Source organism: Narcine bancroftii, chromosome 4, assembly GCF_036971445.1.
Source record: "Narcine bancroftii isolate sNarBan1 chromosome 4, sNarBan1.hap1, whole genome shotgun sequence".
NCBI lineage: Eukaryota > Metazoa > Chordata > Chondrichthyes > Torpediniformes > Narcinidae > Narcine > Narcine bancroftii.
In genome coordinates this window covers 101,932,842-101,950,463 of record NC_091472.1, presented here as the reverse complement: position 1 = coordinate 101,950,463, position 17,622 = coordinate 101,932,842, and the positions used below count along the sequence as shown (strand labels likewise).

Genomic DNA, 17,622 nt, shown 5'->3' with positions numbered 1-17,622 from the left:
GCCCTGCCATGTGGCAGTACAAGCGGGGCCATTTTGCCACAAGTATGTGCGCTGCCACACAACCCCCCCCCCCCACCAGAACCAGCCTCGCGTCCTGCCGCTTGAGCAGACGGCTCAGGTGGTGGTGAAACCGCTTCACCAGGCCATTGGCTTGCAGGTGATACACCATGGTGTAGTGGAGCTTAACCCCCAGAAAGCTCGCCAACTGAGGTGAACTGAGCACCTGTCACTAATGATGTGTGCCGGGTCTCCGAACCTGGCAATGCAGTGGGCGATCAAGGTCCTGGTGCACGTCTCAGTGGAAACGTCTTTGATGGGGATGGCTTCCGGCCATCTCGTGGTCCAGTCGACCACTGTCAGCAGGTAGCGCACCTCCCTGGACAATGGTAGGGGGCCCAAGATATCAACATAGATGTGCTGGAACCTTTTGATCGCCAGGTCAAACTGTTGAATCGGGGCCTTCGTATGCCGGTGCTCCTGGCCATTTGGGCGACCTCCTTCTTGAGCCCATGCCACACAAACCGCTCCGCCACTATCCGCACCGATGTTTTGACGGAGGGGTGTGCTAGATCGTGGACCATGCCGAAAGCCCACAACTTCCACTGTGGCAAGACTACAGGACATGGCGAACCAGTGGAAAAGTCACAGAGCAGCGTGTCCGGGCTGTCCGACAAATGAATGTCCTGGAGACAGAGCCCAGTAATGGCGGTATGGAGGGCTTGCGTTTCTGGGTTGTCCCTCTGTGCCTGCGCCAGCTGAGTGTAGTTTAGGCTGGGTGCAAGGCTGTGGATTGCAGGCTGAGAGAGCACATCTGCCACAACATGCCCTGTGCCAGATGTCAGTGGTGAACTCCGACACTTAGGAGAGGTGGGACTGCTGGCGAGTTGACCATGGATCTTTAGCCATCAAGAGGGCCTGCACGAGTGGCTTGTGATCAGTGAATGAGGTGAAAGTGTACCGAAAGTGTCAGATGGCCAGGTACAGGGCCAGGAGCTCCCGGTTGAAAGCACTGTACTTGAGTTCTGGAGGTCGATGGTGCCTGCTAAAGAAAGCCAGCGGGCGCCATTGGCCATCGACCCACTGTTCCAGCATGCCCCCTATGGCCATGGCTGAGGCATCTACCGAGAGCACAGTGTGGGGCTCTGGTAGGCCAAAAGTGTGGTGCTCGCCAGTGTATCCTTTGTTGCCATGAAGGCACCCTCCGCCTCTTCCGACCAAACCAGAATGTTGTCTTTTGCCGTGATCATCGAGAATAACAGCCGCATGATGCGGGCCGCACCAGGGATGAAGCCAAGATAAAAGTTCACCATACCGACAAACTCTTGCAGGCCCTTGAGGGTGGGGGGTTTGGGAAACTGATGCACGGCCGCGACTTTTTCTGGTGCCGGGGCGTCTCTGGCTGCCGAGGTGGTGTGTCCCAGGAACTGCAGTGTCTGGTTGCCGAACTGACACTTGGCCATGTTGACCATGAGGCCAAACTCTGCTAAACGGGCAAACAGGGTGCGGAGGTGGACCTTGTGCTCTTCATTGTCACGGCTGGCAATAAGGATGTCATCAAGGTATTTAAACACAAAGTCCAGGTCCCTGCCCACTGCGTCCATCAGGAGCTGGAATGTCTGGGCCGCGTTTTTAAGTCCGAAAAGCATCCGCAAGAATTCAAACAGCCCGAACAGGGTGACGATCATGGTCTTACTGATGACCTCAGGATGGACAGATATCTGATGGTAGCCCCGTACCAGGTCGACTTTCAAGAAGACCTGGGCGCCATGGAGGTTCGCTGTGAAGTCACGGATGTGTGGGACTGGATACCTGCCCGGCGTCATCGCGTCATTCAAGCGCTGATAATCCCCACAGGGTCGCCAGCCCCTGGATGACTTGGGGATCATGTGGAGTGGGGAGGCCCAGGGACTGGCGGACTGGGAGATGATCTCCAACTCATGCAGGCGGGAGAATTCCTCCTTGGCCAGCTGTAGCTTTCCGGGTGGGAGTTACCTGACCTTGGCGTGCAGAGGAAGGCCTTGCGTGGAGATATGGTGATAGACCCCGTGCTGGGGCATGGCGGCGGTGAACTGAGGCTGCAGGATGGTGGGGAACTCGTCGAGTATGCTGGAATACTCGTCCCTGGGAAGGGTGATGGCGGCTATCTCCAGCTTGCGGGCTTCCGTGGCATCAAGGTGGACTGAGTGGAACATGTGAGCATTGACCAGTCGTTTGCCCTTCACATCCACCAGCAGGCCATGCACCCTGAGAAAGTCAACCCCCAATAGTGCAGTACCCACTGAGGCCAGCACAAAACTCCAGCGGAACTTGCCTTTCCCAATCTGGATCTGCGCCTTGCCAGTGCCGAAGGTTTTGATGGTGGACCCATTGGCTGCCCGCAGGGTGAAACCTTGTGCTTGGGTGAGGGTCTCGAGGGTGGTCTTATGGTCATGTGGAGGAGGCTGTTTGTATGGCTAGCTGCCGCATCCATTAACGGTGGCTGGCTGAGTCATTTCCCTGAAAGGTACAGGGCTGTCTGCACTTACGAGCCTGGGCTCCCCAGCATTGGTGGTAGAAGTGACAGGTGGGATGGTGCTCTTCTGGCTTGCACTTGGGGGAGAGCTGTGAATGACTGGTTGCTGGGCAGGTGACCTGGCTGAGGGTGGCCTCATTTTCCTTTTTGGTTCGCCAGAGGGTGTCTGCTCGGTCTGCGACTCACTGAGGGTCCGTGAAATCCTCGTCCGCTAGCAGGAGCTGAATGTCTTCGGGCATCTGCTCCAAGAAGATCTGGTGGAACAAGAAGCAGGGCTTGTGGTCCTCCGCCAGCATCTTGTCCATAAGGGCTGACGGTGTTCTTTCTCCTAGCTCACCTCGGTGCAGTAGTCTGGAGGTGCACTGTTGTGGGGAGAGGCCAATGTGCCCAGAAGGAGATTGCCGCAGTCTCCTCGTCGAGCATGCTCATGACGTGGTAAAACATCGAGGTTTCTGAAAAAATGTTCCTGAGGTGAAACTGCACCTCCGCCTGGCCGAACCACTTATGTGGGTGATGGGTCCAGAAGGGGGAGGCAGTTTTACGGCAGCAGCATTGATCTCTGCGGGATCCATGCTGGGAGACCAGAAAAACATCTGGGCTCATCGGGGTCACCAATGTAGCAGCAGCTACTATGCAGGAGACTCACAGCCACCCTGACTGTTTTTTTTTTTCAAATCTAGTGCGCACCCCTTTAAGGGCAGCATGAGCTACGTCCCCGCGTGGGTAGCGATGTCATAATGTCTGCCTGAGGCACGCGCTGGGTTAAAGCCATGAGGCAAGGAGGTCCCCCGATGGCACCATCCTCTTGTGGCTGCCCCACCAGGTGGTGGTACAAGTGGGGCCGGTTCACCACGAGTATGTGCGCCGCCACACCTCAATAATCTGTAAGCCCTCTTTAAGCAACATTGACTGCCATCAATAGAGAGATGCCAGTGATATTCTCAGCAATTTTAAGGATCCTCTGTATTGACTTTCAGTCTGAAGCTTTGCACCTACCATACCATGTAATGATGCAGCCAGACAAGACGCTCTCAATTGTACTCCTGTAAAATGTTGTCAATGTCGCTGTGTATATTTTAATGATGAATATTTATATATTGTTATTAACATGGTTCACAATGAAGTATTAAATTAAAAAATTATAAAAAAGAATGGGAGCCGGTTGGCTTGCCCTCTTTCACCTCCTGTGAAATTGTAAGTGCGCCTGTACCTTCCTGATTAATAAGGTATTGTGAATCCAGGAGTGGTCTTTCACCCCAACTAAAATTCAGTATTACATCAAGATTATTATATCTAATTAAGTACTTTGTTATATAGGAAAATTATTAATCTTGTTTGACAATGTAATCTACTTGCTGCAAACATGTCCCCTTGTTGCTTGTCATTTACCGTTAGCTATTCAATCCAAATTGTCTGGGAAGGAACAAGTTAGATGTTGTGCTGAGATTGAGTTTGATGGTTTCACAGGATCATTAAGCAAATGATGCCTTTACTTTAGGAGTTCTGAAATATGTATAATTAGCACTGTATATACTATAATAAATTCCAGGCAGTTGTGTTTCAGTCTATTTTAAACAGTAAGATTCTGGTGAATTAAAAAGAATAAAATATGTAAAAGTATATATTTTTTTAAAATCAGGAATATCCAATTTCATGATTCAGTGTTATTATTTGAGCTTCACCAGAGTTTAGAGAGGCCATTGGGATGGATGGAAAGTCCTATGAAACACTAACACTGTAACAGAACAGTGGCCCAATGTTTTATTTGGGCGTGAAAAAGTCTGTGATTCTCTTAACCAGCCATGTGACGATGTGGGCTGCCTGTATGCAACTGACATGCAACTGTTACATAAAAGCTTTTCTCCAAGTTGGAACTCAGTTCCAACAGAAATCACGAAGTTGAGAATTCAAGTTCCACTCTATAATTTGAAGTGCAATTTGTGGAGTATTTAGGCAAAGATGTTGTGCTTATTTCAGATTATTATCAGAGTACATACATGACATCACATACAACCCTGAGATTCTTTATCCTACATGCAAGACGGAATTACCACTTACTGGTTTTGCAAACAAAACTGTACCCAACATACATATGTAAACAGATAAAGAATTATAAATGAGCTGACTGTGCAATACAGAGAGAGGAAGAAAAAAAATCAATAAAGTGCAAAAGTAAGAGTCCTTAAATGAGTCCCTGATTTTGTTTCATTGGTGGAGGGGGAGCAGCTGTTCCTGAACCTGGTGGTGCAAGCCTTATGACACTTATACCTCTTTCCTGATGGTTGCAGCAAGAATAGGTCTTTTCCTGGGTGATGTGGATCCTTGATAATTGCTGCTGCTATCTGATGGCAGCGTTCCCTGTAAATATTCTTGATTGTGAGGAGAGTTTTGTCTGTGATGTCCTGAGCTGTGTCCACTACCTTTTGTAGGACTTTATGCTCAGAGTATTGATGTCCCCATACCAAAACATGATGCAGTCGCTCAGTACACTTTCCATCACACATCCGCAGAAATTTGCCAGTGTTTCTGGTGTCCAATCAAACGTCCACAAATTTCTGAGGAAGTAGAGGTGTTGACTTGCTTGCTTCATGATGCAGTAAGTGTGTTGGGTCCAGGAAAGATTCTCTGAGATAATGACTCCCAAGAACTTAAATAAGCTCACCGTCTCCACCTCTGATGATGACTGGATTGTACCCTTCTGGTTTTCCCTTCCTGAAATCATTTTGAGTGCGAAGTTGGTGTTGGTACATCATTCAGCCAAGGTGTTAGTCCCCCTCCTGTATGTTGACTTATTGCCCACTATTGATACAACCCACTACTATGGTATCACCTGCAAATTTGTAGATGGTGGTGTTGCTGTACTGAGCCCCACAATCATAGGTGTAGAGCAGGGGTCTAAGAATGCAGCCCTTTGGTGCTCCGGTACTGATGGAGATTGTGAAGGAAATGTTCTTACCAATCCTCACTGATTGTGGTCTGGAGGTGAGGAAATCAAAGATCCAATTACACAGTGGGATGATGAGTCCCAGGCCTTGGAGTTTGCTGATCAATTTTAAGGTGATTCTGGTGCTGAATGCTGAACTGTAGATGACAAAGAGCATCCTGATGTATGCATTTTTAGAGTCCAGATGTTCCATGGCTTTGTGAGAGCCAGTGAGATGGCATCCACTGTAGACCTGTTGCTGCCGTAGATGTACTGGAACAAATTCATGTCACTGCTCCTACAGGAGCTGATCTGCCTCAACACCAGCTTTTCTAAACACTTCACCACTGATGATGTGAGTGCCACATTTTGGCAGGTTACCACACTCTTCTTGGACACCAATACGATTGATATCCATTTTGAAATAGGTGGGTACTACACTGTGTGGAGTGAGATGTTGAAGATATCCATGAGTGCATTGGCAAGTTGGTCAGCACATGTTTTTAATACACAGCCAAGTACTCTGTCCGGCCTGGATATTTTGCTCAGATTCACTCTCCTGAAGGCAGTGTGCAAGTAATCCATGGAGACAGACAGGAGAAGATCATCAGGGGACAAGAGGGTCCACAGTGGTGTTTCTTCCTTGTCCTTATTGTTGAATCAAGTTGTTACAGGTTATATTAGATTGGTTATGGATAAATATGTCTTTAAGAGAGCTAGATTGTGGGGATTTAGTGTAGGTCAGTTCACAAACAGACATTTACATTTTACAAAAGACATCTGATTTAAAATGCAAGAGCTTTGCTGAAGCTTGATGTTGAGGCTCCAGTGACTTTGCAAAAACAATGGAACTGCTTTGAAAAGTACTTCAAAAGGAGGTGCGAATGGAACAAAGTCCAGGCTGAAATACTGATAGGTCTTTCAAAGATTGGGTTTGGAGCCTTGGGAGAGGTCAAATGGTATTTACAAGCAGAGAGAGGAAAAACAAACAGATAATTTCTTCTCTTAGAGAGAGAGAAGGAGAAGTCAGTTCTATAATAGTAGTTGAGACTGCAAAATGGCAAGCTGACAGGCTTGTTGAAAGACCCCATTTTGAAGCTGGATTGTGAATTCTGAGTTCAACCTGTTCAAAACCCTTGTAATCCTTACAAGAGGAAATGGCTGGCGAGATGGTTTCTCCAAAATAAAGGAACTCTGTGGTGACCTGGAAGAAGAGGATATCATTTGGAACACCCATGATGGGGCAAGTTGCTTCGGCAAGACACTGAAGTGACTGATTGGAGGAAATCAGTTTGTGTGTGTCCAATGAGCAACAAATATCTCTCTGAAACCAACAAGAACCTTCCTGAGTGGTAACCATTTAACTTTAAGTACCAGAGCCTGATGAATATTCATAAATGTTAAATTCTGTGCACAGTATAAGAATTGGCGGACACCAATGAACTTGGAGGAGTGAGAAGTGAATGATTGGACAGTGAAACAAACTTTCCTGAACATGTACACATTAGATACAATGGCAGCTAGAGACCATTTGGTCATCAGAGACGGCTCAACAACACCAAACCACTATCCAATTCCCTATATCCAGGATTTCACAGCAAACCTCCATGGTGCAAAGTTTTTCTCCGAAGTCGACCTAATCCAGGGATACCACCAGATCCTTGTGCACCTGGATGACATCCAAAAGATGGCTGTCATCACTCCGATCGGCCTGTTCAAGTCATTGGGCGTGCCATTTGGTTTAAAAAATGCAGCGCAGACATTTCAGTGCCTCATGGACACAGAGATTTGCTTTTTCTCTCTATCTACCTCGATGACATCCTAGTGTTATGAGCCCAGTGGACCCCAAAACCCAGCAGCAATAGATATTCACCAAGACAAACTGTTACTTAAACAAAAGTTGCTTTGAATTATCTTTAAACATGAAAAGAGAATCACACTTTAACTTATCACTATTGACTTAACTAACCTAACCCCCTTCTAATTATAAGCGCATGTGTAGGTAATGTGTGTGTAAGTTCAGAAAAGTTCTTTGGTTCACAGTCGAATCTCACTTCTCATTCCTCCAAGTTCACTGGTTGCAGGCAATTCTTAGACTGTGCACAGAATTTAACATTTATCAAGTTCACCAGGCTTTGATGCTTGAAAGGTAAATGGTTACTGCTCAGCAAGGTTCTTGTCAGTTTTCAGAGAGAGATTTGTTGTTCGCTGGACACCCACAATTGATTCCTTTTTAATCAGCCACTTCAGTGTCTTTCCGAAGAAACTTGCCCCTCAGGGTTCTCCAGATGATAACCTCTTTCTTTCAGGTCACCACAGAGTTCCTTTTTGTTTCTCTTATTTCAAGCAAAACATTAGGCATCCAGTTCTCTCCTCTTGCATGAACCACAAGGGCTTTGACCAGGCTTGCTAGCTTGTCCTCTTCTAGTCCCAGCTGCTGCTGCTTTCTGTAAAACTGCAGAACTGATCTCTTGTACACTCAGAGAGAAAGCCTGTTTTTCTCTCTCTGCTTTCAAAACCACATTACCCTCTTACAACAGCAAGTTCCACTCCAGACAGTCTGTGGCTCCAACAAGTTCTTTCATCCATTGCCAAACAACAATCCATTAGTGAAGTCTCGGGCACTCCCCAAAGCTTTTGCATCTTGGCGCCGACATCTCTAGCATGACCAGAGCTCCAGTATTTTAAATAAGATCTGTTTTAATGTGTTTGACTTACACTAAAAATCCTGCCCCAATTTATCTCCAAAAAACATATCAAAATACAATACAAACACAACATTATATGTCACAGTAATAGCCAGCGAACTGCCTGCAGAGCACATGATGCATCTCCGTCAGCTTTTTTTTATAAACTTGCCTCACACAGGTCAACCTTACCATTAGCCCAGAGAAGTGCCAGTTCGGCCTCTTGGAAATAGACATTCTGGGCCACAAAATTACCACAGCCAGTGCCACCCCTTTATCAGACAAAGTAGATGCCATACAACACTTTGCCAGACCGACAACACTGAAGGTCCTGCAGGAGTTCGTGGGCATGGTAAATGTCTACAACCAATTCATCCCTGTTGCAGCCAAGATTATGCACCCTCTCTTCATATTAATGTCAGGCTCATTAAGGAGCTCGAATGGCCCAATGACCCTCACACTGCTTTCGAGCAGACCAAAGAGGCCCTGGCCCACATAACGATGCTAGTACACCCACGAATGGATATATCAATGGCCCTCACAGTCAACGTGTCCAACACAGCAGTGGGTGCTGTCCTGGAACAGTTCGTTGATGGCTCATGGAGACCCCTCACCTTTTTCAGTCGAAACCTGCAGCTGCCCAAACTGAACTACAGTGCATTTGACTGGGAACTACTTGCCCTCTAACTGGCCATCCTCTACTACCTGGAAGGGTGTCTGTTCACTGACTACACTGATCACAAGCCACTTACTTTTACTTTCTCAAAGTCCTTCGACCCATGGTCTGCCCAACAACAGAGAAACTTATGTCTCTGAATTCACCACTGCTATCAGACATCTATCAGGAAAGCACAATGTGGTCGCAGACCCATTTTCCAGGCCGGCAGTCAACGCTATGTCGCAGGGCATCGACTACCATGATCTGGTTCGGGCGCAACAGGACGATCCCAAGACACTCAAGTTCAGAATTGCAATCACAGGGTTGCAGCTCCAAGACCTCCCACTTAATACCAATGGCACTACATATCTCTGTGACGTTTCCACTGGCCAACCCCGACCTCTCATTCCTGCCAAATGGAGAACAGTCTTCGACATGATCAGTGGTTTGTCACCCCCCTCAATCCACACAACATTGTGACTGGTGTCCACAAAATATGTTTGGCACAACCTACATAAACAAGTCACTGAGTAGGCAAAAACCTGCACAAACTGCCAGATGGCCAAGATCCAGTGGCACAACAAGCACCAACTCCAGCAGTTCGACACTCCAACCCGCAAGTTCCAACACGTCCATCTTGACATAGTAGAACCCCTGCCAGTCTCCTGAGGGTCGCACTACCTACTCACAGTGGTGGAAAGGTTCACTCACAGGCTAGAGGCCATTCCCATCCCAGACGCCTCCACAGAAACATGCGCCAGAGCTTTCCTCGCCACCTAGGACCCTCGCTCCGGTGTTCTGGCAATGTTACAATCATCCGGGGTGGGGGGGCAATTCACCTCCGCCCTGTTGATAGAACTCTCCTGACTTCTGGGCACCCAGATGCATCGCCCCACAGCTCACCACCCCCAAGCCAATGGGCTAGTTGAGCGCTTCCAGCACCATCTCAAATCAGCATTGATGTCACACCTCGAGAAGCCTAACTGGGTGGACAAACTGCCCTGGGTTCTCCTGGGCATTTGCATAGAGCCCAAGGACGACCTCAGGTTCGCCTCTGCTGAACTAGTCTATGGAGAGACCATCACAGTACCTGGCCAATTCTTCCCTGCAGCAACCAAGCAAGGCGCCGACACCATCATCATCCTTGAAAGGTTGTGTTTCACGACTTGGCCAACCACCCTGCAACTATCCCCCAGACTTGTCCTTCTGTGAGTACATGTTCATGCACATCAGTGCATGACTCCCATCAGTGACCTTACGGAGGTCCATACAAGGTGCTACACAGGAATGCTTCGACGTTCACCCTTGACATTGGGGGCAAGAGCTATTCACACTGGACCAGTTAAAATCAGCTCAACTGGACTTGTCCCAGCCAGTATAGGATCCCCCACCAAAGCACAGAGGTCAGTTGCTGAAACAGCACACCTCACCCTCGACGCATCCCAAGACCATCGGTGCCAGTTCTGGGTGCGAGGGGGGTTTGTGTGGTGACATATGTTTGCAACAGCGAACTGGCCACGAGGCAGCTGCAGCAAGGATGGCATTGCGGGACCGTGTCTTCTGGTCCAGACCGGAAGATTGCGTACACGCTTGCGTGGCCAGGATGTTAGGGATGGGACCAGGAACAGCTTAAAGCTGCAGCGCAGTATTCAAAATAAAGCAGTTGTGATACTTGAGCTCACAGCCCATTGTCTCAGCTTCTTTGCTAAGCTCACTCACAACCCACAGGACCCTCATCTTTAAAACATATGGAAAGATCTGAGGTTATAAGGACTGGTTTAAAAAATTATCATTTAATAAATTGAGCTGTTTTTCTGGTGATGAATGTTTATTATGGTCCAGGTTTGATTTGCTTTTAGATGTCAGTGTTGCATAATAATTTTTCAAAGTACTGAGTTTATAGAGAGCATGAAATATGCAATCAATCTAGACACTGTCTCCATCCACATAGGTGGCCTGCAGTGTAGACTCCACTGTACCCTCCAAACCCTGACTCCGTCCAAAGTCCTGGCCTGCAGTGTGTTCCCCCACTGTACACTCCAGATTATGGCTCTGTCCCTATACCAGGCCTTCAGTGCAGACCACCAACTATACACCCCAGAGCCCCACTGTACACTCTGGACCCTGGCTCCATACACTGACCTGCCCTGCAGTGTGGGCCCTCATTATACATTCCAGGCTCCCACTGTACATTTCAGATCCTGGCTCCGTTCACATACCGAGTCCTAATCATGGGCCCCTACTCTGGATATATATTCAACTTGTATTCTCAATTCTGAATTAACTAGCAAGCCACAGGGACTTACAAATAATTGAATGTTGGATTAGTGAAGATTTACTGTAAATTGCTGATAATCAGGTGAACTGGGAATGAACTGTGAGAGACTCCAGACAGCTGTCAACATGATTGAGCGCAAGGGGCAGGACCTTTAAATTGTGTCTTTTACTTAAGATAGTAAATTAATTTCCCATTGGAAAGTTAATAAGGATTGATTCCACCTAGGACAAATTATGAAGATAAAGATACAAAAATATCCAAGAATATTTTTACTTGGGAATATATCGGAAAAAGATATAAAACTGAAATTGGATAAATATCAAGAAAAATTTTCAAATATAGCAGGAGTGACTGCAAAGAAATGTATAGCGGTAACATGGAAAACAGAGTTTGGTACAAATAGACAGATAGCATATTGAAATGTAAAACTGTATACCTTTAGAAAAAAATTACATGTAGTTTAAGGAATCAAATTGAAAACTTTTAAAATTTGGGAACCATACATGGATTTTATGAATAAAATTCCATCCACATTTTCCACCTTGCCCACCCCTCTCAGTTAAAATTATAAAATAATAGTCAATGAATATTATATATGTTAATAATATTATATGTAGAAGTAGGTGTTCTTTTTTCTTTTTCTTTTCTTTCTTTTCGGGGGCAAGGGGGGGTTGGGGAGAAATTTTTTTTTAAATTTGTATGACCTATTAAGTTTACCGTGTTATTGAATTTGTACTTTGTATTGATGCAAATGATAATTAAAATTTTCCAAAAAAAATGATTTATTCCACATCCTAACACTATGGAAAAAATTAAAAGGCTTTTGATGCTGAAAAAGTGACCAAATGCATGAGTCAACTGACTCATCTTTCAGAATTAAACATCTCTTCTGGTTACTATTCAGCATTTCTTTTTTTTTCTATTTAGCTTAAACAGTTCAACCATATGTCCCCAGGGTCTTCTGCTTCCTCCCTTTGCTGACATTTAATCCATCTCTTGAAGGTCTCTCTTCCCCTTTCCTTTCATGGGAAACAACACCACAGCAGCAGGCTTTCCAGAAGTTGATGTGTATGTTCAGCAACAGTGCACATCAGGAACTGTCATCATGCTCCAACATTCTTTCTTTGGCTTGGCTTCGCGGACGAAGATTTATGGAGGGGGTAAAAAGTCCACGTCAGCTGCAGGCTCGTTTGTGGCTGACAAGTCCGATGCGGGACAGGCAGACACGGCTGCAGCGGTTGCAGGGGAAAATTGGTTGGTTGGGGTTGGGTTTTTCCTCCTTTGCCTTTTGTCAGTGAGGTGGGCTCTGCGGTCTTCTTCAAAGGAGGTTGCTGCCCGCCAAACTGTGAGGCGCCAAGATGCACGGTTTGAGGCGTTATCAGCCCACTGGCGGTGGTCAATGTGGCAGGCACCAAGAGATTTCTTTAGGCAGTCCTTGTACCTTTTCTTTGGTGCACAATATAAGCAAAACACCACATTGATTCTTCTTCCACTCAACTACAAACAAATCTGCATACATTTGTGTGGAGGATCTTCTTGCTATTAAAAATTGTAATTTCCATGCGTGGTGAATCCGTGCCATTAGCTTTGTCAGCAACTCAAGGGATTTGACACCACAACCTGCCTATTTTCAACATGCATTGCTGACATACCCCTGAGCACTTGCCCAAAATCTGGTCATCAGGGTGTTAAGCATATTAATCCAATAATAACGGTGCTCAAAAATGCAACCGAAAGGTCAGATGATGCCCACATTTGCAGGCATAAAGTATTTTGAGATAATGAATAATAAATATGCACAGTGTTTTGTGGTGGACAGCTGTGAGATTGTACTCACCTCACTCTCGAGAATATGCTCATTGGAAGATAATAGATCAAACCATTTTTCTCTCTTAACAACAATTGGGTTCTGTAATTAATAAAGAATGGGTTATGAACAAAAGTCAACTGGCTACTTGAAAACAAAACAATAAAGAGTAGGGCAGAACTCGGGCTCGATGAGGGAAAACCTCATCGACCCTCCAAAGGATCATCATTTTCTTTTTACTTTAGATACCATATGATATGGTCAGATTTAAATCACCAAGCTGATTTTATTCATGGGAAACAATTTTGTTGAAACTTTTTGCAAGTGTCATTATTTTTGAGAGAAGGTTATATTCCTCTATCTAATCTTGGTTTATTTTAATTCCAAAATTAACAGGCTTTTTGAAACATCACTTCCCCACGCCTTTAATTCCATTGATGAAACTGGAATTCCTTCTCACAAAATCAACCATTTCCTCAATAACTCCTTACATTCCTTTGGCACTGTAAATTTCAAATTGTACTTTACACCCATGAACCTATTATCCAATTGGCAAACCAGGTCTTGTGTAATCATTAAATTAAGCACAGCAAAAAATAGTGCCCGTGATTTTTTCAACCTATTTTCTGGCAAGCATGCCATACTTGCTGGTCTTAGAACCCAGGATCTAGAGTCTAGAGGCCACATGTTCCACAAGTCTGTCTGTGATCTGTTCATTGGTGGTGGGGGGGGGGGGGTCGGGGAAAGAGATGGGCCCTATCGTATTTCAATGCAATTTTCTGAAGTTGGCACTGGAAGTTCAGCCCCAGTAGCAAGGGGCCACAGAGTTATTGCATGACGAATAGCCTGAAATGACTCCAACAGTCAGGGTTATTATGCAGGGTTGCTATTTGGCTGCTGCGATTGGGCATGCCTCCTGAGACCGATCCTACCCATAGCCCTTTACATGCTGCTATATGTGATTTGGACATGATTGATATCTTGTGTTTGGCAGGCCGTACCTTAAGGGGTAGGCACTTAGTGGTATCTGGGTGAATAAAACTTTCTGTTCTCCCATTATCAAATAAACAGTTCGTAATGTGCCCATTTATCTGTTCATTCATCATGGACCTGGCAAGTTCGTGTGGTGCCTCTTGGTTCAGGGTGATGAAGGCCAGTATAGACTTGCTGTCTGAGTCCAATGGGTGCTCACAATCCCAAGATGGTCACCCTAGATCCCAAGATTGCCGCCCTCGCTGTTCCCGCATGATGTCATATGCCTGAGAAGATGGTGTTTTCCACTCAGTCCCCCATGACCTGCACATGGCATTGCTGGTTCATAGAGGAGATGGCACCAATCATGCTGTCCAGAGTGGTGACTGACCACATGCAGCGCTGCTAGGTTTCACAGATGATTTGGACTGGCAAACTTTGGCATAATGTCCCTTTTCTCTGCACCTCACGCATATCATCTTCTTGGTAGGGCAGCTTTTCCTCGGGTGCTTACCCTGCCTGCAGAAGTAGAAACTGGGGTGATCACCTGCAATGGCAGCAAAGGACAGGTCACAGGACAAGTGGGACAGTGTCAGTGATCAGTCACTCAAAAAAGCAGCACCCGTGGCAACCAAGAGGCAGCTGAGTAATCATCCGTGTTTTGGAGGGCCACCTCCAGTGTATCTGTAAGCTCAACTGCCCTCTGTAGATCAAGTCTCTTTTGTTCCAAGAGTCTCTGCCTTATGTACCCAGAGCAGATACCAGTCACATAAGTGTCTCAGATGAGGTCCTCAGCATTCTGGGCAGCTGTCACAGGCTTACAGTTGCCCACTCTGCATAGGTGCCAGGGGTCCTTAGGCACTTGACTCACCAGGTTGCTGCTTTCTGGTGGCTAGGACATGCCTGGCATACACCTCATTTACCTTCTTGTGATTCTGGGCCTTCAGAATCTCCATGGTCACCGGGTACAAGCTGGCATAGCTGATCATCAGGAATACTTGGGTCCTGACTCATGAGAAGAGTAGCCTCAGTCGGTTAGCATCTGCGGTAATCACATCCACATCTGCCACCAGGAAGTGTTCAAAACAGCAGAGACAGAGTTCAAACGTGTTCAGGGCATCGATGATGAGCTTCTCAGGTTTCAGGAACTATTCCATCTTTCTTGAAAAATTATAGTTAATAAATGAATTCACCGTCAATAATCACAAAAGATTGAAGTTGTGAAACTGACAGGCTTTTATTAACTATAGACTGGAACAGTTGTCAACCTCATGACTTATTGAGGCAGAGTGGAATGGAGAGCACACAAAGGGCTATAGGTAGGATCAGTCTTGGGAGGCATGTCCAGCTGACAGCAGCCAATCATAGCATAACAATGGTGTTCCACATTTTTGTTTTCCCTTTTTCTCCCTGGGAGTGAGGACATACCTAGCCTGACATGCTGTGTATATCTTCCTGTTCTGCACTTTACAACCTCTCCCTTTGTTTTGTCCATATTCTCACACTCCAACAACCACTCATTAATCACATGACCCGATTTACAGCTGATTCCCGAGTCACCCTGAATTCAGAGGCAACATCTTTTCCACATTCCCTGCAATTTAATGAACTTTACTTTCCTTCCTAGTTCTGACGTAGGTCCTTCTCCCTGAAACATCAACTATTTTTCTCTTCCCGAAGATGCAGTTGACTTTACGAGGATTGCCAGCATTTTCTATTTCTATTTTAGATTTCGAGCAACTGCAGTTTTTAGATTTTCATTAAAAGCATACCTGTCTTGTGAAAATCCAAAGAGATCACAATTAGTGTGGCCACAGTGACCTCAGAATACTGCCTGGTCTAGGAAGTTACAATTCCATCATGCAGAATTGTGTAAAGTAAGAGATAATGGTGAGTAAAACAAAAATTGACCTTTGCATTTCTTCTTCAAAGCCTTCTGTCGTATATTGCTGCCAAGGGTTCACTGCTGCCATATCCAATGCATTAAAGAACTGAATGCTAATGGTTCACAGACATTGTATCAATGATACAAAATACCATTCAATGCCCTCAAGGTTCCACGTATTTACAATGCTGGCCTTGAAGAATCCTTAGAAGCCCCTCGAGGTTTCATGAAAAGAAATTGCAAAACTTCTCTAGCAATTCTCTTTTAAAATTTCGCCATCAAATTCTATGGCAACCTGATAAACTGGTCCAATATTTACACAGCAAATGTATCAGAGGTATACTCTCTGCTACTTAAAAGACTGTTATTCTGCAACACAAAACTAATTTTCCCAGTTTTGAAAAAGGACCCTCAGCATCAAATGTTAATTCTACTGCTCTTTCTACAGGTGCTACTCGAGTTGTTGAGTGTTTCCACTGTTTGTGGAAAATGAGTACCTCAATTAGATTTTTGGAAAGTACCAATGTATACAGGAAAAATAAAATTATCAACCAGGATACAGGATCATGCTGTGACCATCATTATCAAGGTTCTTTCAAAGACATGGTTGATGGTGGAAGATCAAACTTGGAGAAGGAAGGAAAAGCATTCTTAAAAATTAATTAATTGGGAAAATTCAAGGAAAGCAGCACAAATATGCAGGAGTAGCACGTTATAAATTTGAACATCCAATTTGCTGACTGAAATTTCTATATAGGAATTCAAAAACCATCATCTTAACTTGAACAACAGTTCTCAGGGGCCAAAGACAGAATGTACACCACACTGACCTTCTCTATCAAAAACTCATGTGGTCGTTTCCAAGAGTGAACTTTCAGAGATGATGGCAATTCAATTTTACCCTCTGGATCCTCAAATAATTGCTGTAAAAGGAAAGGTAATCATAGAATTAACGTTTCGAAGTACAAACATAATTCATTGTATACCAGGAAATCTACACCGAAGTGCCTGGTTTATTCATTCTTCTTGCCATTTTAACCACCATGAATATTCTTTATCTGCCTAATGTTGCCCAGATTAGCGAAAATACTGCTGCTTCTAATTTCATTCAGCTTAGTTATTTATTTCTGGTTGAAGATTATTTCAAAAGAAATGCCCTTTCAAGAGAATGGAATTAATCATCTGAGGTATGAAACACAGAAAATTTGCAAACTTAATTATGAACCTTTTACTGTTACATATCCTTCATGAGAAATGTGGAGTGATAGGGTAGGGAATGAATGGTTGGGAGTGCAGCCTTCTCTTTGATAAGCTTTGATTTGAGCTTGGAACCTGCAATTAGCACTGTGCAATGCCTTTACAAGGTCAATTTGCATGGTTCAAGGAAAAGTGATGACCTTATTTACATCCTGTAAATGAAAAATAAATTAATTTCAATGAAGACCTCAAGAGTTCACTCAGTTATAAATTTTAAAAATTACGGAAATCAATTTATTGTCATTGACAAACTACGTTTTGAGATTGGTTCTATTATCTGAATTGCTTTTCATTCCTCAACCTACCATCAGTCTCAGTGTTTCAAAATCTGATCAAATATTCCTTGAACCCAAATCTGTACCTAACTTAATTAATATTATCATTAAACATTACAGCAAAGTACAGGCCCTTCAGCCCAAAATGTTGTGCTGCCCTGTATGAAGCTACTCCACATCAATCTAAAATACAATAAATACGAGGCTACGTATGATACAATATAATTGGTTACACAGACTATACATTACACCTCAAAAGTTAAATAAATGGGACCCAACAGTATCTGATAGATGTTTTCGATGTAAAAAGGAAACGGGAACAACAATTCATGCAATCTGGACATGTGAGAGAGTAGAAAAATTTTGGG

At 44.9% G+C, this 17,622-nt stretch overlaps 1 protein-coding gene across 7 annotated transcripts in view; it reads right to left on the bottom strand.

Moving 5' to 3' along the window:
- The window catches only part of adgb (androglobin), a 308,223-nt gene that overhangs the window by 253,055 nt on the left and 37,546 nt on the right, over positions 1–17,622 (bottom strand). For all 7 annotated transcript variants that reach the window (XM_069932245.1, XM_069932246.1, XM_069932240.1 and 4 more), the window contains exons 4-5: positions 16,553–16,645; positions 12,896–12,967 (exon numbers count right to left, since the gene is read on the bottom strand). In XM_069932245.1, the coding sequence (XP_069788346.1) occupies positions 12,896–12,967; positions 16,553–16,645 (165 nt within the window). The remainder of the gene's footprint in view (positions 1–12,895; positions 12,968–16,552; positions 16,646–17,622) is intronic.